This window comes from Tympanuchus pallidicinctus, unplaced genomic scaffold (genome assembly GCF_026119805.1).
Source record: "Tympanuchus pallidicinctus isolate F22 unplaced genomic scaffold, pur_lepc_1.0 scaffold27, whole genome shotgun sequence".
NCBI lineage: Eukaryota > Metazoa > Chordata > Aves > Galliformes > Phasianidae > Tympanuchus > Tympanuchus pallidicinctus.
Window position 1 is genome coordinate 116,227 of NW_026294744.1, and position 25,089 is coordinate 141,315.

Here is a 25,089-nt window from a genome sequence, read left to right on the forward strand (position 1 = left end):
AATAATGACGGTTTGCATGAGCTGTGCTCACATAACACCAAGAGTTGGTCTGCTACATCTGCAATAGCAGATACACTAGTAGCTTGAACTCTCATAATTTCTTAGGCTCCTCTTGTTATTCTCTCTGCTGCAGCTTCTCTTAGTAGAATTGGATTATGTTTTACAAATGCACTGCTTGTTTTATGTTTACAAGATTCTTTGCATGCCATCTGCTCAAGAGAAAGTCTAATGAAATAACACATGTTTTAATGAAGAGGAATATTCTTAGTTTCTTTGAAGAAGGATGAATTACAAAGTATCAACGTTTATTCAGCTGATCAGTTGAAATTCCAGTTTTTATCACTTATAAGGATTATTAAAAAATATAATCTATTGCTGCATGGTAAGTATTGATTTTCCTCTTCATATGGTTGTGTCTGCATGAGAATAATACATAGAAATAATCAAGTCCATTATCTGACAGTATCATGCATCTTCACAGATAAATGCTGACAAGCATGGAAACACCTGTGATAACTCATTAAGCTTAGTGATAATCAGATCCTCAGAACTGATAATAAATCAACCAGAACAGTATGCAGAGCATAAGATGCATGGTGTAAGTCATGCATGCACTGTAGGACTTTCAGATGTGTTGCTCAGTTGTCTTATTTAAGATAACAGAGCTGAGCATTGAAAAATTAGGAAATGTTGCTGTAAAAGTGCAGCTGCTTTTGTGCCTATCTATTATAATAGTAGGTGACCTTGTAATTAATTAGTATTTTAGCTCACAGCCTCTGTCTCAGCCAGTGGATATGTAGGCAGTAATTTGGATTTTAGGGGGCTTTCCAGGCAGTGTATGACTGAGATCATATTTACTTGGTGTAATCTTTATTAACAACATAGTAAGTAATTATTCCTACATGGCATTTTTGATGATGTTCACAGCATTGTTGGTAAGTGGTACAGAGACATGAATCCTACATGAATAGGAGCCACTACAACAATTCTTTCCTGTATCTTTTTTTGCAGCTTATGAATGCAGGCACAAAAATGATAAAGTTCAGAAATGGGCACTGGCATTAAACTAAGACAATAAAGCCATAATTGCATTCACAGATGCAATCTTTTGTTGTGCATGGCTCTTACGGACTTCATTTGCTGTCATTTGTGCCCAACACTGTACCAAAGCTAAAGACACTTCTACACACAGAAAATGAGAGATCAGCTGTGTGTCTTGTCCTGCACCACTCTCAGTCAGAAGCAGACATTCTGTCTAGTTCTGATAACATAATTTGTCTTCATCACAAGGCAATTCTTTCTTTTTCTCATTTCCTCTCATTTTCTCTGTATTAGGACTTCCAATCTGCTGCCAAAGGGAAAAAAGATATCTTGTAGATCTATGTCAAAATGTATGAATACATGAATTAGAGTTTTCCTTCATGTTTTTTTTATGGTAGCATCACTTGAGATCGTAACCTTAATGTCATTTACTCTCTGTTCTTGAGTGTTGATTTTCGTTGTTGTTAAATAAGTGGTAAAAATATATGTTTCATGAGGTGGGGTCACTAGCACATATAATGATCATCAGAAGATTGAATTCTTCAATTTCATTATTTGAGCTAATGAGCTTGCAAATAGTTTTGAGGATTGCAACACAGGATTAGCAACAAAGTCATGGGCATGAGAGGACCTGCTCTCAATGTTGTAGTCTGGCACATCATACCTGCACCTGACATGTTGCACCGTTTTGCAGTTTCTATAGGAACTTGGCAATACAGCCCATAGCAACAGGTTACAACCTGACTGCGCATTAATTAAATTGTTGCTAGACTTTAAAAAATACATATTATATATAATATCTTTTTCTTAAGCATTGGCAGAGCAACAAGTTGTGTTTCTGTAAGTTCACTGTTGAAAACACCTCAGCTCTACTTCCTGAAACTTAAGTTCATATAACAAAATTCAACTTGAGGCAGGCAGAAAGTTCCTGCATTGACATTTGAACTCTGGTATGATAAGAAGCTGACAATAAGATCTGTTCACAAAAAGCATGGAGGAATCATGTGAAAAGCTACTATTAGATGGAAGAAAAACTTTACAAATAAACACGTTGTAAAGCAAACATTTACGGAAGGAAAATTTTCCAAACATTTAACAGAATTTTCCCATGTAAGTAAGCAACATCACTACAGAAGCCCAGACAGAGGGCAGGTTTTCTCACAGTGTAACAAAATGCTCAAATTGGATGGATCCCTGTTATGAAAAGGACAATGTTTGCTTCCCTTTGCACAGCTGGGAAAGCTTGGGAAGCAGCTTGTGAGATTTCTGACAGAACAAGGAAGGGGAACATTTGGCAGAAAAGCCTGCTTCTTATACCTGAGTCAAGCTAAACTGGCCCTTGCAAACAGGAGAAAGTTATTCTTCCTAGTGGATCTTGACATATAGGACTAGCAATCTTGCCAAAGGGAGGCAGTCCTTGACAGGAAGATTTTGTTAAGTAGGGCCTTCACTGTTGGTCCAGCTTTCTGTCTCATTTCTACTTCAGTGTTATTTCTTTTTCCATAACATTCTTGATCATGGACACTCTATCCTTCAAAAACCCATAAGGCAGCAAAAACCTGTGTATTGTTTTTCATTACCTACAGTTCTTCTCACTTTGGCTACTAACTAAATGAAGCATCACAAGGGAGAATCCAAGAGCAAAAGTCTGCAGCTTCTCAGAGAGCAGCCGAACAAGAGCTGTGTCTGTGATAACTTCTCCAGACAACTACCCAATGTCAAAGACTTCTTAAATATCTTCCCAGAAGAGCAAAGTATTTTCACTATTTGCTTCTGTTGGAAACAGATTCTTAGCCCACAAGTAGTGCAAGTTTCCAAGTGCATAAAAAATCTTTTTAAAGGAGGTCAATAACCAGTGTGCTGCATCTAAAACATAGTGCCCAGTTTTGGGACTCAATATCCATCACTGAAAAAACAGAGTGAGCTCAGTGGAGGGCAACAAAGATAGTAGCTTTCTGAAGCATGTTCACTGTGAGAAGATGCTGAAGTTATGACGCTTTACCAACCTGCAGAAGAGAAGAATGGTGGGGGCTAGTTACACCCTCCCTATACCTGTGAGGTTACCAAAAAGACAGAGCCAGCAGCCTCACTGTGGAACATAGTGGTAGGATGGCAGATAATTAGCATAAGTTGAACCAAGAGAAGTTCAAACTCTTGTAAGGAAAGCTTTTCCTCCAGAAGACAACCAAGCAGTGGATTAGATTTCTGTAAGACATTGTGCAGTTCTCATCCTTGGAGGTTTTCAGGATTGTGTTGGATAAAGCCTTGTTTAATCCGTCCTGACCTCATGGCTGACTCTGCTTTGAATAGATGGTCAGACCTCCTGAGGTCAACACAAAATTGGCCTGTTCTGCGATCCTATGGATCTCTTTAAGCTTAACAGTTCTCTCTACCCTACAGAAAGTAAGGGTCAGCCCAGCCTCTGCAGTAAAACTGAAGGAACTTTGCATTTTTTAATTACTATTTGCTTCCTTGGACCTGCCAGTGGGCAGGCAGCTGATAGGTTGAATGGCAGAATCCCAGACATTTTCCCCTCATAAATTGCAAAAAAGCCTCAAATCCTTGTTGCCCTGCTGGAGGATAGCAGGCACACAGTATGTCATGCTTTCTGCTTCTACAAGAAAAGACCTCATTAATTCACCTCACCCATTAAAGCATGATTTACACTAGTGGAGGATGAGTTGGATTTGACTGTCTGCCATCTTCCATCCATTTACACCATGTTTGACATGTTACTTTCTTTTCAAGAGCATTCTTTGATGTGCAAAAACCTTCAAGTATGGTGCAGGACGAAGGCTGAAGATATGGACTATGCAAGAGGGATTGGAGAAGGAGCAAAATCCCCTTCTGTCCCACAGGTGCAGTCTGCGTCTGGGGGCTCACATAGCCCCCAACAAAAATTTAAAAAGAAAGAAAAAAGCACAATCATTTTCTTTAGAGGAGACTGAAGCGAGGCCTCATTGCAGTGTACAGCTTCCTCAGTAGGAACGGCCTCCTAGGAGCATGAATCATGACTTGCTGACAAGGAACCACATCTCTCCTCCTATTGTTTGTCCAAGGATGGGATGTAACCTGTAATTTGGAGGTGTTAGTCGCCCTGCTCAGAATCTTTCCTGCAAGGGGAATCATGCCAGAATGTACATCAAAGCACTTCGGCACAGCAGCAGATGAGTAAAGGATAACAATTAAGAAGGATTCTTCTAATTACCATCCTCAAAGGACTGCATCACTGAGGTGAGGCGTGGCTTTAGAAAAGACTGCTGAGCACTGCCCCAGCTCTCCAGGAGCAGCAGCGTATGCATAAGCTGATGGTGCAGTTTGTATGCTGTTTCATTCCTACAAAGCCAAAAAACCTCTCTCTCCAACCCCCAGAGCAGAAGCTCAAACCTAAAATTCTTGTCATAAGAAGGGCATGGCAGGCTAAGGTTGATGCTTCATGATGACATTGCATGAGCCATTTCTTTGGTGGGATAAAGCAGAAGTGCAAGCCCTCAGCACATAGTAAGTTAGCAATTAAATGTCAACATGGAGAACAGGGCAAAAAATAGTTTTCAGCCTGAATTGAATGTCAAATAGCCAGCTAGAGAAGAGAAGCATTCAAACAGCCATAAAAGGCTGCCTTGTAGATTCATTTTTGTAGGAGACGCATGTGTGAAAGCCTGTATCCAGCAGTGGAAAATCTCACTAATTATTATTGCCAGTGAAGTCTGGAAGCTGCCTACATGTTCTAGGTTCATTTAAAAGTGACTTTTGGTAGGAACCAAGGTTCTCAATGCTGACAGTTTGAATTAGGTCAGTTCAAATTAGGTCATTTCCTCAGAGCTGCCAAGAAGCAGAAACTGAAGAGGTTACTATTTTATAATCATCCTAATTATATAGTGGCTGTAGGCAAAAGCCACCCTCTTAACATAGAAACACAGAAGAGTCCAAGCTGGGTTTTACTTAGCTAGTGCTTGTGAATACTCTGTTGGACAAGCAGCTTTCCCCTGAGGGACAGAAATCCCCTCACCAGGCCCTCTTGGGGTCCCAACTAGACACTCCCCATAAACAGGAATTTGACTCACATTTAGCACTATGATTTCAGTCCCTGTCACTCTTTTCTATCTACCTCCCCTTCCTGTTGCTCCTAGCCAGATCCTGTGACACTCACTTGAACTGTAGATCCAGCAGGAAATGTAGAATAGGGCAGATGTACAACCAGTTCTTAAGAACTGTCTGCAAATGCTCTACAGTATTTGGGCTGACAGGTAAAAGGGATACAGAATCATCCTGATCCAGATAGCCTGTCAACGTAAGTTCATGGTGTTGCTGCTGAAACATTTCTTTTTTCAGATCATACTGTAGCTAAAAACAGTATCTCCCTGTCAGACATTTTCTACCCCCTTTAGAAATAAACTAATTGCTGAACTATAGTTCAGCAAATTGTCAGAATACAATCTGACAGTTCTTCCCACAGTGAGTCTGTTAGGCTCACACCTTTCTTTTACTGGCAGCTTCTTCCAACATCTCTCACTGTTTCCACAGTTCAGGGATCTGCTGTTATTTTTTCTTTGCACTTGACTCAATTGTTAATATACTAGGACTCCCTTAAAATGACAATATGCTAATATGCTGTGCCACAGTTGTCCCTCCTAGCTCCACTATAAAAAGGAACCTCTTCTGTAGTGGTAAGTGTTGCTCCTGTGCAAAACCCAAGTTCTCTCCATGTTAATGCACTTTCTGACAACATCGCCAACCATGTAGCTATCTTGAGGCCTCCCTTAATTTCTGAGGCAGACTAGGTCTGACTTTGAAAGTGGTCAAAAATATATACATTTTTTAAGGAAAGCCTCAATCCAGTCCAAGAACTTTGTAAGATTTGGCCAAGTGGCAAGGACATATTTTGAGTACATAGCAGCAGATATGCTGTTTGTTTCTTGGAGCAAATTTCCGTATTTTATGTACGCCTTTTCCCAGCTGTCCTTGGCTAGCTTACAACAAATAAATAGCCATATCTTCTAGCGCCTTGACTTCATTTTCCTTTGATTTTCCTCATAGCAGTGGATAGCAGGCACAACTTGTAGCAGCCTCAGAGCAATGCAGTACAAAGCTTATCAATGTTTCCTCATGAACACTGCAAAAACTAGCATCAAGTTATTCTCTGCCACATGCATTTCAACAGCTCATGCTATCTTTGCCTACCATTCATCTGATGGTTCAATGATCAGTGTTATGTTAGTGCCTTACCCAGGACTTACACCCATTATCAGTTATCTCTTGAGATATGCCATTCCAAGCAAGTATCTTTCAGATACACCTAATCTGATTTGAAGATGAGAAACTCACCCTCTGCTCAGAGGGACAGTACAAGAAAGCCTTTTTTTAATTAAAAAAGTGGTATCGCTTTTACTTAGAAGCAAATTCTTCAGGAAATCTACCTAGTTGCTGCCTGAAAAGCCAGCTGCCTCAGAAGCAGTTGTTTGAGATGTATCGATTTGATAACAGCTTTAAGGTCTTAGCAGGACTGAAACCAGATATCACACCTATAATTCACGTTTCTGCTAAAAGGAAAGTAATAATCAAGTAACCATCAGTAACTATAATCAGCTGTCTTTGAAAAAAGATTTACAGAAAACTCAAACCAGCACATATAGAATGTTCAAGAAGGGCTGAAGGTTGGGTTGTAGTACTTCCAGAAAGAGTTTGATGGCAGACAACCATGAAACGTTGCCATAAACACTGTAAGAAGGCAGTATTGTAAAATAAAGACTAGTGTGTACAGAAAATGCTCATTTAGGTTCTTTAGCAAACAGGTGCAAACATATCCTTCCAGGTATTCAGTTGAATTCTACATCAGTTTGAGAGCTACCACCACAGCTCATGCTATTCACCTGCACTCCTGCTATCAACAACATTCTCTCATGAGCTTATAACTGAGTTAATTCAAGTCTAAACTAAATGCATGCTTCCCACTTCCTTTAGAGTGATCTTTTTTAAGAAGACAGTATGTACTAGAGAACAGATTACAGAGGAAAGCTTGTATTTGCATAAGGCTTTGAATTTATCAACAAGGCAAGACATCCAGATATTAATCTATTGCTACAGTTAGAGCCCCAAACCTCCACAATTCTGACACTTCCCATGTCAAAAGAGAACCTCTTTATGAGAGAAAAGTGGGAAGTGCTGAAAAATTTAAAATACACAGATGGCAAACACCAGAAACTCCTAAGAACATATATGAGGTGCTAGAGCTGAACATAGCATGCAGGTATAGCACAGCAACTGGCAAAGCTCTGAGGTTTGTATCCCACCAAGAGGTATTTTAAACACTATAAAGGCCATTTAGATTGCAAGGATAGGAAAACTAGTAACTTTTCAGCTAGGGTTTCCGCAATAGCACAGCTGCTCTGTCCCATTTTTCACTTTTAGTCTGAAACACAACAGCCACAGTGCTTGTCGCTGCTATGAGCAGCGACTGCAGAGTAGTACATTAACTTCTAGTAGAACTTGTGTTCCCTCCCCAGAATTCGAGATTTGGCCTTTAAGACTGTGTACATCAGTAGTTCTGGATAGACAATGCACAAAGTCAGCCACTGAGAAAAATCGTGTGAGTACACGCTATAGGAATTTGCTTTATCAAGACACTGAGGCCATATCAGATGCCAGGGGACAGAGTTATGCCAGGACACAAGCTAAGAAAGCCCACTTGGCATCAGAGTAGAGCCTAGCACAGCAGGCTACCACTGCCTGTGTATCATTAGTATGACAGTTATCTTCTAACATCCTATATGAAGATGATGTTGCAGCAGTACAAAAAACATACCTGGTTTTGTTCAAGCACTGAAAAAGGGAGAAATTATGAGATCTTCCACAGTATGTACCAATAAAGCAAATCATGAAAGATCTTTGCATTCTTTGGAATTGTCTCCTAAAATTACATCAAAATAAACATAAAATGACTGAATGGTTCAGGTAGGAAAAGACCTATAAAGAACATATACTTTCAACCCTCTGCCATGGGCAGGGACATCTCTCACTAGACCAAATTGCTCAGAGCCCCATACAATCAGGCTCTGCTCCATCAATGATTTTCCCCAAACATAAAATACATCTTACTCTTTATTAAGTATCAAATTGCCTTAAACATAAATATATCCAAATTATTTAAATTTCAAGAAAAACAGATGGTTTGTGTACAGTATTCATCTTGAGTCAAATATAACTTTATCATTTTAACCTATAGCATAAAAAGCAAACCTATATCAGTACCAAATAAAGCATTAAAAAGGTAACATACAATTTTCTTTTAGAAATGCTTTGAGAACACTAGAGTTAATGACAGATTTTATAGTGCAGACACCTTGGATTTACAGCCCTTAGACCATTTCTCTGTTTCTGCGGATAGCACAGCAAAGAACCATACTGAATATCATGCCAAAAATCTGTAAAGAAAACAAACTCATTAGAAATCAGAATGGGGAAAAAAACATTCTTATCAAGATGCAAAAAAGCATAGATACTTCCTGGCTCAAAATGCATGCTAACAACTTATTTTGCAGTTTATGCCCCCAGGCCTCCTTTCACTCTGATCCCCAAATTTCAGCTAATTCTCACTAATCCCCCTTACCCTCAGTACTTCAAAACAAATCAAATACAAATTCAAGTCAATCTCTTAAAGATTGAATCTTCCCAACGTACGTTGTTGCATCTGCATAATATTTGCCTCCCAAGAAAGGAAACAAGTGCAAGTTTTCTTATTAGCGCTGTTATTTCAGACTCCTGGTCAATTACAGAGGAAATAAACTGTTCATATTGCTAAGCCTATGTTTACAACCTGCACACCCCACACTCACTCAGTACAAGTTAACCAATGCTAAAGCTACAAGGAGGCAGATCCTAATCCAAAGTAGCATAGCGTCCCTAGGTACCCCACCCATCAAGTTGTTTCAAGGACCCACAGCATACAACTTCATCTTACGGGTCCTCATGATTAGCAGAACAGGCTCACAGACTGTAGTTAATGTCAGGCACTGTTCAATAGACTTGTACTCAAAGCAGCCTTGGCCAGGCAGCAACCCCATAACCTGCAAACTCACCATTATCACAGCAATACCAAGGCCAACTGCTCCAATGACATTCAGTTTTGTATTAAAGACATCATCAATGGCTTTAGGGCATGGCTGAAAGGAAACCATATTTGTTAGCATTCATGCATAGTGAAACACTGATTTATTTGCTTGTTTGAGCTTATCTGCTCAACCTGTCACAAGAGGTGCTCCCCAGGGGCCGGTGCTGGGGCCTGTCCTCTTCAAGATCTTTACTGATAACCTGGATGAGGGCACTGAGTGCACCCTCAGTAAGTTTGCAGATGACATCAAGTTGGCTGGAAGTGTTCATCTGCCTGAGGGTAGCAAGGCCCTACAGAGGGATTTGGACAGGCTGGATAGCTGGGCTGAAGCCAATGGGATGAGTTTCAACAAGGCCAAATGCCAGGTCCTGCACTTTGGCTGCAAAAACCCCAGGCAACACTACAGGCTTGGGGTGGAGTAGTTGGAAGGTTGCGTAGACGACCTGGGGGTACTGACTGATGCTCGGCTGAACATGAGCCAGCAGTGTGGCCCAGGTGGCCAAGAAGGCCAATGGCATCTTGGCTTGCATCAGGAACAGCGTTGCCAGCAGGGACAGGGAAGTGATTGTCCCCCTGTACTCAGCTCTGGCGAGGCCACACCTCGAGTACTGTGTCCAGTTTTGGGTCCCTCACTGCAAGAAAGACATTGAGGCCCTGGAGCAGGTTCAAAGACGGGCAACAAAGCTGGTGAGGGGTCTGAAGCACAGGCCATATGAGGAGCAGCTGAAGGAGCTGGAATTGTTCAGTCTGGAGAAGAGGAGGCTCAGGGGAGACCTTACTGCTCTCTATAATTACCTGAAGGGAGGCTGTAGTGAGCTGGAGGTCAGCCTCTTCTCTTGTGTAACTGGTGATAGAACTAGAGAGAATGGCTCCAAGCCATGCCAGGGAATATTTAGGCTGGACTTTAGGAAATACTACTTTTCTGAAAGAGTGGTCAGACACTGGAATGGGCTGCCCAGGGAGGTGGTGGAATCACCAACCCAGGAGGTCAGTGGAAGGAACGTTTGGATTTTGTGTTGAGGGATATGGTTGTGTGAGAACTATTGGTGATAGGTGGATGGTTGGACTGGACTTGTAGGTCTTTTCCAACCTTGGTTATTCTGTGAACTATAAAAGTGCCTCTCCTCTCTGTGGCACTGCAGCACTATTTCAACACTGGAATCTGATTCAGAGAATTTGTTTATGATATAACCACTCAAGCAAGACACTAGTGCACTATCTATCCTATCTCCTGTTTTCAAAAATGCCAAATTTCTCACTGAAATTTCAGACTTGCTCCCTTCTCATGTTCTCCTCCCAAAGGAAGAGAGGCAACAGCATTAGGGCATATCAAGAAGTCACTTCATGGTAGCAGCAGTCCTGACAACAGAACTCTGGAGTGTGTTACGTGAAGTTTTTGCATTAATTTGTTCATCGTGCCCCTGAATTTAATGACATAGGCCTCAACACCATACATCTGCATGTATCTACTAAGTACTGATTTCCCGCTCATCTCACTTGTTCCTTCTACAGGGAGACTGTATATTTTGTACAAGTGGATTGACTGTGTGGATAGGCTGCCTATCAAGAATGACAGGCATTTTTCATGGACTGGAAGGTTTTATTCAGAGAACTGTTTCTCATTCTCATTTGGTAGAATGACTGAAGAGTTAGGTCATGAGTTACCATTGTAGTAAGTGACTCAGGCAAGGTCTTCTTTGGACAGGTGTCCATCAACTGCTGCTCAAGACCTCCAGTAATACCACAGCAATTCAGCTACAACAGAAAACAGGAAGAGAAAACCAAGTTACATTTTTTTTTCCCCCTCTCCATACTTGCTTAAAAAAAAGAGCTAGATTACAATAGCTATTATTACAGATCTTATGTAGTTTGCTTAGAAGTCCTGCAAATCTGATTAATGTAAAAGGATTTTAAAACAAGGTTTATAGCAAAATATAAGATTCCAAAAGTAAGAACTTAATCTCATTAAATATACACATGTACACATTTTGGGGGGAGCTTGGTACTGCTTATAGGCAAAAGATTAACTTTTTAAACACATGCAACTACACATATTGTGGTACTTTCAGATCAGGGCTAGAACTCTAGAGTTTCTCAGCTTGCTTTTAAATTTATTTAGGAAAAGAACTAGTCCTACTTATTTCAAAGGGAAAAAAAGTATACCATTAGTGAATTCAGTATACAAGAGCTGCATTTCTTACCAATTCTCCTTTGGTTTCTTCTAGTTAGTAAGGTACTAGATTTGTACAGGATTCTGGATTTATTAGAAAACAGTGTCAAACAGTATAACTACCTAGTTTAATACTAACTATGTTTACTTACAGCAAAATGGAATGCTTTCAAGGTTTCTCTGGCAGCTGGTTGAGATCTCTTTTCATAGGTTTCTCTGTAGAAATCCTGTAACTCTTCAACAACCTACAAGATAGATAGTCGTATTCTATTAATGTTTTACCTTGATTAATAACTTGTTTTGGATAGAGTAGTCATTAAAATTTCTACAATCTACAATACATGGCCTTTTGACATACAGAAATAGAGAGCGGAAACTGGGTGGACAGCATTACTCACCTGGAACAAGTAAGCCTAAATGGTGTACTTACATTAAAACATTGACCCAAACAGATAATCTTCACAGATTCCCTTCAGAACTATGAGCTTCTAAGAGGATTGAGAAAACTAAGTTTTCCCCATTAGTTACACAGAATTATTTCCTACTCATTGCTGTACTCCAGAAGTCACTACAACCCCCAGCTGCATAATATAAGCAGCAAAACAATCCTGAACCAAGAACTCAGTTTGGAAATAAAAAAAAAATCTGAGCATTAAAAAGCAGAATTGAATTCTATTCTACAAAGTATATCCAAAGAGTTTCAATTATTTTTGCTATTTTTTAAATGTTTGCCAAAAAGTCTAGAGCCAAACCTACATTAGAGTTTCCTTGGCATAGGAAGCCAACGCATCTACCAACATTTCTATTCTTGCAGTCTGCATCACCTTCCATTGGCTTGTTTTGCTTACATGATGCTGGTGATTCAGCATAAAGCCCTCCTATTTCTGAGCTGTTAGAGCAGCAATAATCTGTGGTACTCCCAGCCTGACTGGTATGGAAGGCCTCACCACAGGATCTGCACCAAAACTGCAGCCAGCTCGATGCCTTACTGTTACGTAAACTCATACATAGTGACAAGGCAATATTCAGAGCACGTGAACATCCATAGTGGTAAAGGAGATACCTGAGGAGGAGATAGCAACTGGAGGCACGAATACAGAACAGTCATGGCTTAGATATGATATTCAGCCTTTAACTGCAAGCTCCTTCCTAGAAATTTTAAGACCTTACCAAAGGCTTGCTTCACTTCACAGTGAAGTGAATTGAAGCAGACATTCAGAAGGCACCTGTAAGGGACAATAGCACCTTGGATTCTGGCCCCTCTGCTACAGTCTTTTTAATTCAGTAATTAGTTTCTCAATTTGGCTGCAACAAGCCTTCTCCCTCCTCCTCCAAATTAAAATAGATTATCAATATTTGATTATTACTGGTACATTTTTCACTAGACATCTACATTTGAACAGGCACGAGTCCTCAAATTTAAAAAGAAGCACAAAGCCAGTAGGAACAGCACTTGATGCACTTAAACCCAAATGGACAAGGGCCTGCTGGGCCCCATGCCAGGTGGAAGTGAAATAGCTGGGGTGAAACGCAGAAGGACGTTTGGTTGCTGGGCCAAAACCCAGAAGAAAGATAGCTTGATGGGCCAGAAGTAAGAAGGAATGGGGCTTTCTGGTCCAAAATGCAGAAGGAAGGAGACTTTTTGGACACGCACAGGATGTAGGGGACTTGCTGCTCTGAAACACAGAAGGTGGGGGGCTTGCTGTCCACATACCCAAATGGAAGGGGGTTTGTTTGGTCCTTACCCAGAAGAAAGGGGGCTTACTAGGCCCCAAGCAAGAAGGAAGTGAATTTGCTGTGTACAAAACCAGAAGGAATTAAGCTAGCGTGCTGAAACCCAGAAGGAAGGCATCCTAGGTTAAAAGCCAAGAGGAAGTTGTCTTACTGAGCCAAAAAGCAGAAGGATGGAGGCCAGCCATATTGAAAGCTAGAAGGAATAGGCTTGCTGAGTCCAAAGGCTGTAGGACCAGAATTTACTGTGCCCAAATGCTGAAAGAAGTTGCTTGCTGGGCTGAGACATAGATGGAAGGTGCTTGCTGGGCAAAAATCTATAAGGGAGAGATTTTCTGCACAGAAACCCCAGAAGGACAGTATTAAAGGTTAAGAAAACTACAATATCATTTAAGACCTGTAGCTTTGGGAAAAATATTTGCATTTAGAAGCTGTGACATTGAAAGAATAAGTAACTAACATACATGGCCTTTCAAGTGAAGAACACTCACTCTGAGATCTCAGATAAGGTTTTGTTGATCACTTTGGTTGTTACTTAACAGCTACCTACCTTTTCTTTATTTGCAAATCCCCAGATGGCAGTAGCAATTTCAAGGGCAAAAATCACAAAAAGGAAGACGAAGAACTAGAAGAGCAAGATCACATCATTAACCAATGCCATAACACCAAAAAAAAGAAAAAAAAAAAAAACAAAAGCCAACAGTAGCAGACATCCTTGAAAGCTTGTCTGGTCCCCAGTGTTAAGCCTTGTGGGAATTATCACTCATTCTGTTTTTAGCTGAAGTTCTGGAACTCTGGTTGAAAACAGGGAATAGGACATACATTCAACACTTACTTCTGACAGCATCAGTAAGCTTGGCTATGTTTTCTAAGCAGGAGTCCTGCTTTTTTGATCAGTGTTAATTAAAGCCAATTATTTGTTAATTTAGACTTGAAGTTACACAGGTCACACAGACATCATATAGTTAACATGCTTTCTCTGGTTTGTCACCCTTATTGCTCTACAAGTCGTAACTTAATACCTAGCATGCCACCTGAGAGCCTAACTTCAGTGCTGATAGTCACTTGTTTCTAACACAAATAGAAGTAACACCATATTCAACTGACTATCAGTTTCAGAACACTGATCACTTAAAGGCACTTTAAAAAGAGGTGTCCATTATGGTAATTCTGAACTAGCAGCATAATTTTGCAAGAAAGGTAAAGCTTTACAAATCATTATACAGGAAGTGAATTATTTTTCCACCAGCTATATTAGTCCTATTAACCATATTTGAATTAATAGTTCCACAATAGGCACAAACATACTTGAACTCAGTAAGTCCCAGCAGTCTAAAAACAATGGGGTTACTCTCTGACAACTGATTTGAAGAACACTTGTCAACTAGACTACTTCACACAGTGATTATGAACAGCAGAAGTTTTCTGCTTTGAGGAGCTTATAATACTCCAGTACTGGTCTCAAATATCTCAACAAAGCATTCAGAATTTAGGACTGTTTAATAAACAGCATTAATCTTACCAAAATTTTAGTCCTGCATTCACACATTCTCCAATTCTCTTGATACACCTCAGTGTCTGAATGTCATTAACTTGGTCATTTTGCATTCAAATGTAACATACATTTTGATTTAGTGCCAGAAATGGAAACTAAATATCATTATTTAAATATTTTATCATTATGTATATGACCATAAATTAAAACATTGTGAGACCCATCCAATTAGCATTTGTTCCCTTTTTCTCCACAGCCAATATTATCCTTCCTTTCTGATCAGACAGCTAAGTTTAAACACTACTTTGTTAAGCACTCATGCTTACCAGTCCAAGCATACACTGTGATTCCTGCAACGCACCACAGCATCCCAAGAAGCCAACCAGCATCATGAGTGCACCAGCTCCAATTAGTATGTAAACTCCTGGAAAGGAAACAAAAATTCATACAAACTAGTTGAATCCTCAGCTGCAAGTTAGTTGCTCTATAAATAGCTTTTAAAAAATTTGTTGTTTTCAGCAAAAAGGAGGTGAACTTAATTTTCACAGTAAACTTCCCCACAAACTTTGAGACGCTATGAATACAAGAACTTCAACTTACAACAGGTGATGTGCACCGCTGCTGCAGTTTCACAAAATTTAGAAAAAGTACAAGATAAAGCCATCAAAATAAAACCATAAACACAATTAAAAATTGGCTCAGAGACCAAATAATATACTTATTTTTGGATAAAAGTGTTGCAGTTAGTTGGAACTAGTGATTTATCAAGAACTCAAAATTCTTTCAGTACCTGTTCTCCTAATGGAAGTGGACAGTACAATCTGTCAAAGCTTTAAATGCTTTTGTACCCTACTTGTCTGTCAAGAATTACCGAATTATTTTACCAGCCACAGTGTCATATTCAGCTGCCTAATTTAACAGCTAAAAGAAATTCAAAATCTTCTGCCTTTTTGAAAGCAGATACTTCTTTAAATCAAGTGGTTAAACCTATAGACCATTTTGCCCAGAATTTAAGTGTTAAAGAGGAGGGAGCAAACGGTTCTGGACTAAGTATTCCTATGCCCAAATATCTCCTAATCTTGGGAACTATCAAGTTAAGAATTACAGCTCTTCAGCTGCTAGCTATTAAAAGCATTAAGAGATAGCTAAGAAAACACAGGTCCCATGGGATGGATGACAAGTATCACTTAGATGGTGAAAAATGGTAAAAAAACAAACAAACAAACAAACAAAAAAACTAACACAACACATGTAAAATTACTTTGACATTCCATAGAATCATAGAATGGCCTGGGTTGAAAAGGACCACAATGATCATCTAGTTTCAACCCCCCTGCTATGTGCAAGGTGGCCAACCACTGGACGAGGCTGTCCAGAGCCACATCCTGCCTCACCTTGAATGGGCTCCAGGGATGAGGCATCCACAACCTCATTTTGCAACGCAAGCATGTCACCACCCTCTGTGTGTAAAGCCTCCTAATATTAACCTAAATCTTCCCTATCTTAGTTTAAAACCATTCCCCCTTGTCCTATCACAATCCTCCCTTGTAAACAGATGTAACCCTTCCAGTTTAGATGCTCCCTTCAAATACTGGAAGGCCACAATGAGGTCTCCCTGAAGCCTTTTTTTTTTTTTTTTTTTTTTTTTTTCCCCCCAAGCTAAACAAGCCCAGTTCCCTCAACCCTTCTTCACAAGATACGTGCTCCAGCCCTCTGATCATCTTAGTGGCCCTCCTCTGGACCTGTTCCAAGTGGTCCACTTCCTTCTCATGCTGGGGGTCCCAGGCCTGGACACAGTACTCCAGATGGGACCTCACAAGAGCTGAGTAGAGAGGGACAATCACCTCCCTCTCCCTGATAACTATTCCTCTTTTAATGCAGCCCAGAACATAGTTGGCCTTCCAGGCTGCAATCGTATACTGCTGGTTCATATCCAGCTTCTCTTTCTATCAATACAGACGAGAATTACAGTTCTTGTGTTCAGAGACTCAATCCACCACATCCCTATCTCCAAATTGGAGGAATGTAGACTTGATGGGTGGACCACTCAACGGATAAAAAAATTAGTTGAAAGGCCACAGACAGAGGGAGGTCATCAATACCTCTATGTCCAGGTGGAGGCCGGTAATGAGCGGCGTCCCCTAGGGGTCTCTCTTGGGACCAGTACTCTTTAACATCTTTATCAATGACATCAATGACAGAATCGAGTGCACCCTCAGCAAATTTCCTGATGACACCAAGCTGAGTGGTGTGGTTGACAAGGTAGAAGGAAGGGATGCCATTCAGAGGGATCTTGAGAGGCTAGAAAGGCAAGCCCGGGTGAATCTGATGAGGTTCAACACAGCAAAGTGCAGAGTTTTGCACTTGGGACTGAGGAATCCCAGGCATCCATACAGACTGGAAGGAGCAGTCCTTCCAGACAGCAGCCCTGCAGAAGAGGACCCGGGGGTCCTGATGGATGAAAAACTTAACATGAGCCAGCAGTGTGCTCTTGCAGCTCAGAAAGCAAATGGTATCCTGGGCTCTGTCAAAAGAGGATTGGCCAACAGGGACAGGGAGGTGATTGTCCCCCTCTACTCTGCTCTTGTGAGGCCCCATCTGGACTACTGTGTCCAAGTGTGGAGCCCCCAGTACCAGAAAGGCATGGAGCTGTTGGAGAGGGTCCAGAGGAGAGCCACAAAGATGATCAGGGGACTGGAGCACCTCCCCTACGAGCACAGGCTGAGGGAGCTGGGCTTGTTCAGCCTGGAGAAAAGAAGGCTGCAGGGTAACCTCATTGCAGCCTTTCAATACCTAAAGGGAGCCTACAAATAAGAGGGGAATCAAGTCTTTGAAAGCGTTGATACTGCAGGACAAGGGGAAATGGTTTTAAGTTGAGGGAGGGGAGATTTAGGTTGGATGTCAGGAGGAAATTCTTTACAGAGAGAGTGGTGAGGAACTGGAACAGGCTGCCCAGAGAGGTTGTGGATGCCCTGTCCTTGGAGGTGTTCAAGGCCGGATTGGATGGAGCCCCGGGCAGCCTGGTCTAGTATTGGCAGCCTTGCTGTGGCAGGGGGGTTACAGATTCATGATCCTTGAGGTCCCTTCCAAGCAGGGCCATTCTGTGATTCTTTAATAAACAAGTAAGTATTACCTGCCAAAATAAACATCTAACTTGATTAAGTCTATGTAAATGATTATTCTTATCAACAATTACAGCACTTTATAAACTCAGTTGAAATTCTTCCCATTGTAGGGGGAAAGAATTCATAAGAACCTCTTATTTTAAATTTTACTTATAGTAGAATAGAAGGCCTTTGAGGTAATTTCATAGAACCATAGAATGCCTTTGGTTGGAAGGGATCTTGGAGTTCCTATCCTCCTGCTATGGGCATGAGTCATCTTCAGTACCTGTAAGGATGAGGCACCCACAACTTCTCTGGCCAGCCTGTCCCAGTGTCTCACCACTCTGACAGTTTCCTTCTAACATCTAACCTAAATCTTCCTTCTTTTAGTTTAAAAAAAAAAAAAAAACTATTAAATTTATTATTAAAAAAATACTATTACTCAGATGGTGAAAACCAGATTCCCTTTGCTTTCTTATTAGCTGCAAGCTGGCAGACTCTTTTAACCTCCCACTGAAAGCTACCGCCAGAAATTAGCTCTGTAAAAATGTCAAGCCATTAATTCATATTTACCTCTTTCTTAACTCAGTTTAACCTACAGACTTTAAATAGGTTTGTTTCATGTATTCAGCCATAGGCTCAAATACAACATTACAAAACTGCCATAAATTTTAGGAGGTGAAAGGGTTGTTTTAGATTACTCAAAATTGAGCTCAGCTATGTTTAGCTCTCTTCCCCTCTCAAAGTCCAGTTAAAAGCATCTGGAAATCTGGGCAGCTGCAGGAAGAACCCACTCTACTGCCATATCAGTGGAATACAGGCTTTCTTGCCAGCTAGCATGCTTGTGGACTGCAGCTGATTCATGGTGATGCACAAGTATAAATTATTTATCCTAGCTACTGTCTCTAAAAAAACTCAACTCAGTATTAACAGTATTCTCTGCAAGACTACGTGATACCCAAAAGCTACAGTGTGAACAGTGCATACCAGGATGGCTTACATTGTCTTCACTGACCCCACGGATATCTGTTTGGATGCTGAAAACAGTTCAAGTACCTAAATCACAAGAAAGCTGCCTAAGACAAACCTGTTGGGGATGGCTAATAGTGTAGCCCACAAGCCCACATCCTATATGAAGTATATTGACACAAAGTATGTACGTACAACAAGCATCCAAGCATATGATGGCAGATACATGCAAGAAACATATTTTAATTTTCTTTGTATGCAGTTGTTTGGGACATTCAAGCTCAGCTACTCTGTTTCACGAAGGGTTTGAGCATCTACTGATGGTAAATGAAGGAACACCTGTTCTTCTGTCCAAGCCTGACAGTGGCTGTAGAGATCAATATCTTAAGAGTTACCAGGCTTTGTTGGCAGGTAACCTAGACTGAGATCTTATTAGATCAGAAAATACCAAGGAGTAAATTCTACCTGTCCTAAAACTATATTGGTTAGGTTGACCATAATGAATGCTGAAAGATTAAGACATTGTACATCCTTTTCAGTATTAGTATGCAAAGAGCTGTAGGAATTTCACAATAGTATGTATATTTCTTCAGAGATGGGAAGGGATGCAGTTATGGTTTTGTAAGCCTTGTCAATTCAGGGAAAAAGTACTTATTAATGTCACTAATAACTTATTTTAGAGTGAAATCTGACTGACTTATCTGAGAGAATCATCAGCAGGACACATTTCCTGTGCTTATCAGAAGTTCCCAAGTGCTTACCAACAGCATGCAGAGTCAACCACTGCTGCTCTTAGCACAGAGGCTCAGAGCACAAGCAAAAGCAAGCTACTTTCAGCCCAACAGATGTTGATTAGGACTGTTTTGTCTTTAGCCTTGAAAAAAGTAGCCAGGGACTCTATGAGCAAAACAGTGATCTATCCCATTGAGTTACTGCACAACTTACCTGTATAGAATGTCGTGTTGTTGGATTCCAGTTCAAAGATGCTTTTGGTCTGTACATCAAACCGAAGCCATAATCCTATTGCAAGAACTGCTGTTCCTGCAAGCTGTAGGAACAAGTAAGTAAAACCAACTAATACATTCATCCTACCAACACCAGAATTAATCGAAGGATTTGGTGCTGTTATTTAACAAGGTGTTGACAGAACCAGCATGAAGACAGGGATACCAAAATAAGACTAAAGTCACTTCCTGATGTGAGGCATCTTGTTGACAGTTCTGTTTGCATATTGAAGTACAACAAGAGAACAATGCCATGCTTTTTTTTTTTTATAATACTGAAAATACCATATGTTTACAGATGTGTCAAATACCAGATTTTCCACTGACTACTCTACCCGTGTTTTATTCCAACTGACTAATGATACTGCATGGCTAACAGATCTTGCATACGCCTTACGAAAGACATGCACAATGTAAAGAAAAGCACTTTACCATGTATTATAGGGCCAGCAAAAATTGTTAACACATTAAACACTGATGTGTACATTAAACACTGTTCAGTGTACCACAGCGCTGAGTTTAGAAAGAATGATCTCATTTGTAAAGCATGAGCAAAGACACAACAAGTTATCACACCCACAGAAAGTAGAAAATAAAGGCTACTAAAACAGCAACATCGCTGTGTGCTGACCCAGAAGAACACAGTTAAGCTTTAGGTAATATTTAACTTTGTGACATACCATTTTTGCCTGTATCCCTCTAGGCTCCTTTTGACACAGGGCTTGTGTTTGTGGCAAGCATGTGCTTTTCTTTTATCTGAATAGCATTTAACTATCAAAAGAACAGCTCAAAAGAAGGAATGATACATATACCAACACACAATACAAAAAAAAAAAAAAAGTTTTATGAAGACCAACAAGCTTAAAGCTTAGCAAGTACAGAACTTCATTTAGGCTGAGCATGCATGAAAATAAAAAAAAGAAAGCCTTATCTTTGTGAAGTCCCTTCTAGAAGGCAACACATTCTTGAATTACCTCCAAAAAATGGGGAGGTGTTTACTTTCAAGTGCCAACTTTAAACAAGAATATGGAAAGAATTCACACAGAAGGCATGTGAACACCCTCAGACACTAAGCCTAACCCTTGGCCCTATGTTCTTTCTAAAGAATGAGAACTTGTTCTCTGACAGGAATATTCATATTTACTGAAGGCAGGCATGCTCCCGTTGCCTATAGCTATCTATTCTAACCTCCTAACCTTTATCAAGAGAAGAAAAAAAAAAAAAAAAAAGCTTTCAAGATTGATAGGGGATAAAGGATCAAGCTAAGAAAGGGTTCAATGGGAAGGTATCACCCTTGTAAATTCTCACCAGAAAACATTCTAACTGAAGTCTTCAAGTGCTCAGGTACCAGTGAGTAAAAGTGAGACAGGCAGCTCTCAGAGAAGCCAAATTTGCTAGAAAAACAAAAAAAAACCCAAAACAAACAAACAAAAAAACCCCAGCACTATCTATACAGCAGACACATACCTGCTAAGCCTTCCTCTAAAGGCAGAAGAGAAGAGCTAGAGGGTTGAGGCTGGGAAAAAGATGAATTGAACACACAGAACTAAACCCACATAAAGGTTTCCAAAGCTATGCAAATGATATTTAGTGCCATGTGCATAGGTGCAGGCTTAGTCATTAACACATAATAACACATAATACAGCAAGAACAAAGTCTGCACAGAGAGAGCGCCTCCCTTGTTAGACCTATGCTGGCAGAAAAACTAAATCTCACCGTTGATGCAATAACTAAATGTAATAAGATTGTGTCACCTCTACATACTGTACAGTTGCACCATCTCAAGAGAAGAGAAGCAGCCAAGGGGATTGCAGGGAGAGAAGTTCCTGCTCTATGTAGCACTCTCTGCATCAGCATTGCTTGGGAAAATCTCTGGCAATCTCTAACACCAGAAAGGCTTGGTGATAAGCACCACCACAGCACCACCACAGCACCACCACAGCACCACCACAGCACCACCACAGCACCACCACAGCACCACCACAGCACCACCACAGCACCACCACAGCACCACCACAGCACCACCACAGCACCACCAACAAAAAAAAAAAAAAAAAAAAAAAAAAAAAAACCAACTATACTTACAGCTTACTTTCCAGTCACCCAACATTTAATTCCCTGATAGAGCCCTGCTTTCTAGGGTCTTCAGCTTTTACAGATACCCAGTTCTGAAGTGTTAGGAGAAAAACCTGCTGCCTCTTCATGGCTTCCTGAGAACTCGTGAATTGCAGAGTTCAAGAGTGCCTGGCTGTGTGCAGCTATATATTTCTGCTGCTTGACAAGCTCCAGTGTTCAAGCAGAGAACACAAGGACTGTGCTGCAAACAGAACAGGGCACAGTGAAGGTTTGCACAACTTAAATAGCATTTATAATCCAGCAGATCTTTATTTGTGAAGGAAGAACACTGCATCAAGTAGATAATCTTGCAATTCTAAGCAAAGTGGAATGTTTTGTTAATCCTTCAGGGAAAGAAATTGCATGACCAATGTTAGGAAGTCTTGACATACTTGATATGGATCATTTTGAAGAGGCTTAATACACACCTGAAGTACTATAAACAAATGGCACTCTGGTGTTTTCTCCTTTGGAACATAGCTATCTTGAGAGAAAAAAAAAATAACAGGATAATCACAGGGCATCAGCTCAGTATCACTGAGAACTGCAGGATTAAAAGGGATCTCCCTCATCATGATATACATGCAAAAGTGAATTTTTCCTCCATTTCTTAAGGGAAGTGAATTTGTTTTTCCAGTTTGTGATTTTCCAATGACTGAACTAAAAAAAGGACATTTTAAAGTCGAAGGTTAAAAAACAAAAAAAAAAAAAGGAGTTAAATCTTGAATTACTTTCATTGAAACAAGTTTAATAAGATAGGGCACTAACTTGTGTCTCAGAGGAAAAAGTAGGTATTCTTCCACTGCACTCTTGCAGGCAGCAGCAACTGCTCAGACTTCAGCTCACCATTGGCATTTAGGAAGCATTTCTGCTTCCTGGTGCTACTTCAGTAGCTGTCAAGTGGCTTTGGTAGTTCTATTTCTCCTCCCTGACAAAGGTATTTAAGCTCCCCTGCCCAGGACGCCTGGAAGCTAAACTCTCCAATGCTAAATCTCCTCTGCTAAGGAGGAGATTTTTTTTTTTTTTTTTTTTAATGTTTTCTTAGTTTAACAGGTGAATTTCTGCATTGTCATGCAAGTTCAATAATTCCAGATATTTCTAAGTACAAATAAGCTGCACTGAAACAGGAAATTTAACAGAGAGAATAGAACTCTTCCTGAAGCCAGCGTTCTATGTTCACTAAATCTACAAAAATGAACTTGTTTGTGCTTATGAAAGATACTGTAGTAAAATATATTGGCAAGAGTATCTGGGAGACAGTTTCACCAGCCTGAACAGTCTGTCATTAAAATGGAAATTATTTACTTACTGTATTAGAAACAAGTTTGAGGCAGCAAAACTCCAGCAGTAAGTTCAAACGTACTACATAAATAGCACAAGCATACTACTGACATTCCTGAAAGCTCCTCTTGTTTTCTATAACCACTATTAAGCATCTTAAAGTTCCCAGTTTATTTCCTCTTAACTCTATTCTATAGTGACAAAGGACAAGGATAAAAATCCCTGATTATTCTAGCTCTACTTTAATGGAGGCTTCTTGCTTGCATGTAGTATCAAAAGTGGCATCTCCATTGCTCTAAACATACTGCTCCTACATGCATCCTTCTGCTGCAAGAGGAAGAAAAAAAAAAAGAAAAAAAAAGAAAAAGCAGTCTTCCCAGCTTTTTTCCACCCCCCTCCCTTTGCAGTTCTGCTGCTCCCATAGCACAATCTCCCACTAAAACTTCTCTCAAGCCAGCCTATAACTAAGGGCTTATCTACCTCTGGGTGTGACACAGTCTTGCATCTCCAAAACAATGCTTTTAGCCTTCAATGTCACAAGACATAGCTGACAAAGCATCTACGTCATGATAGAGATTTGCTCTGTAGTTAAGATGAGTAACAGCTGACCTATTCTGAAGGCAAAACTGAAAATACTTCTCCTCATCATAGTTGGGCTGGCTTCAGTATCACCTTAGAGTTTAGCCACTGAGTGAAATTATCAAGCTGCTTCCACTATCATCTCTCTCTCTCCCTCACAAAGCTATCTGAAGTTTCACAGTCTGCCAGTAAAAAGTTTTCAAAGGGAGACATTAGATTTAATGACACTGGTGGGAAAACATCAAGTTACTATTTGAGCTGCTCAGGTTCAAAATTTTATTAATAGTAGTATCAGAACACTGTGATCCTATTTCAGGAAGCTGGAAAGCTTGTTTCAGATTAAATTACTCTTTCTCAAAGATCACTTTGTTCAGTCCTTTCTGAACTCGTTATCCTGACCCACCTTGAGAAAGCACAACCCTGCAGCCACAGAGCTGCCAATTGCTATAGACATCTTCCAATAAACTGCCTTTTTATGCACAAAGCCTGCTTGAGGTCCAAAAGGTTAGCAAGTCCTTATAGTTGACTGATGTAGCTTAGATGGCAGACCCCTTCAAAGCACCTTTATACAGAAAAAGCCTCTTTTATACAATTTTAGTGCATTTACACCAAAGATATTGGCAACTTCTATCAAGTACGTGGCACTACCTCAAGCAGAAGGTAAATCAATATGTGGAAATATAGTCCGTCCAAAAAAAAAAAAACAAAAACAAACAACAACAACAAAAAAAAACACAAAAAAACAAATCTCAAAGCTGCTTTCAGTGCTGCCTGCTCAGCGTGTCATTTAACAGAAGACTTTATGTAAAAAAGTATGCCAGGCTCTATATGGCTGTTATGCTAGTTTTACATAGGGCGCACCAACAGTACACTGCCATTAATCTCTAAAGCAACATCCACAAACAGGAAGTACAGGTGAGGCTCAACATAACTAAACCTTTAATTGCAACATCAGTATTCACAACAGAACTTCTACTTCAAGATCTGAGGGGAAAAAAAAGCAGAACACCCAAACCATCCTAGAAGATGTGAAATGACTGCTAGCAGTTAAATATAAAGCAACAGCTATTTCCACACTCTGAGACGGGGAAAAAAAAAAAAAAAAAAATACTGGAAAGGAAGTACTTCCAAGTTCTCAAGAATACTGTGGGCTAAATTAAAGTCACAATATTTACTGCAGTAAAATGGGACTCCAATAGAGTAGCAACAGCACTATAGAATTCCTGAGCCACAGCCAAGATCAGTGCCCATTTCACAGAAGTTCCAATTCAGGAGGAAGCCTACTGTATTTGCAAATAACTTAAACTCTAAAAGGCAACATCCTCTAGTTCCATTCTTGACTTAGTGTCTGCTTGAACTAAAAGCTGATAAACTGAACCAAAGCAGCATTTGACCTTGACACTCGGCAGCTAGATTACTTGATTAGAGAAGACAAAACCTACTCCTGTTGCTCTTGTATGTATATATGTCTGCATATATGTATATTCCCTGT

The 25,089-nt window shown here is 40.2% G+C and overlaps 1 protein-coding gene across 7 annotated transcripts in view; it reads right to left on the minus strand.

Moving 5' to 3' along the window:
- Positions 1–853: 853 nt before the first annotated feature.
- Positions 854–25,089, minus strand: part of CD9 (CD9 molecule) — a 36,984-nt gene continuing 12,748 nt past the window's right edge. For 3 of the 7 annotated variants that reach the window (XM_052690572.1, XM_052690577.1, XM_052690578.1), the window contains exons 2-8: positions 19,563–19,665; positions 14,871–14,968; positions 13,600–13,674; positions 11,471–11,563; positions 10,814–10,903; positions 9,117–9,200; positions 854–8,462 (exon numbers count right to left, since the gene is read on the minus strand). In XM_052690572.1, the coding sequence (XP_052546532.1) occupies positions 8,397–8,462; positions 9,117–9,200; positions 10,814–10,903; positions 11,471–11,563; positions 13,600–13,674; positions 14,871–14,968; positions 19,563–19,665 (609 nt within the window). In that variant the 3' untranslated portion in view covers positions 854–8,396. Of the gene's footprint in view, positions 8,463–9,116; positions 9,201–10,813; positions 10,904–11,470; positions 11,564–13,599; positions 13,675–14,870; positions 14,969–19,562; positions 19,666–20,301; positions 20,326–21,088; positions 21,111–21,707; positions 21,916–25,089 lie in introns of those variants that run through there. The other 4 variants (XM_052690574.1, XM_052690575.1, XM_052690573.1 and 1 more) reach the window with 4 other exon arrangements.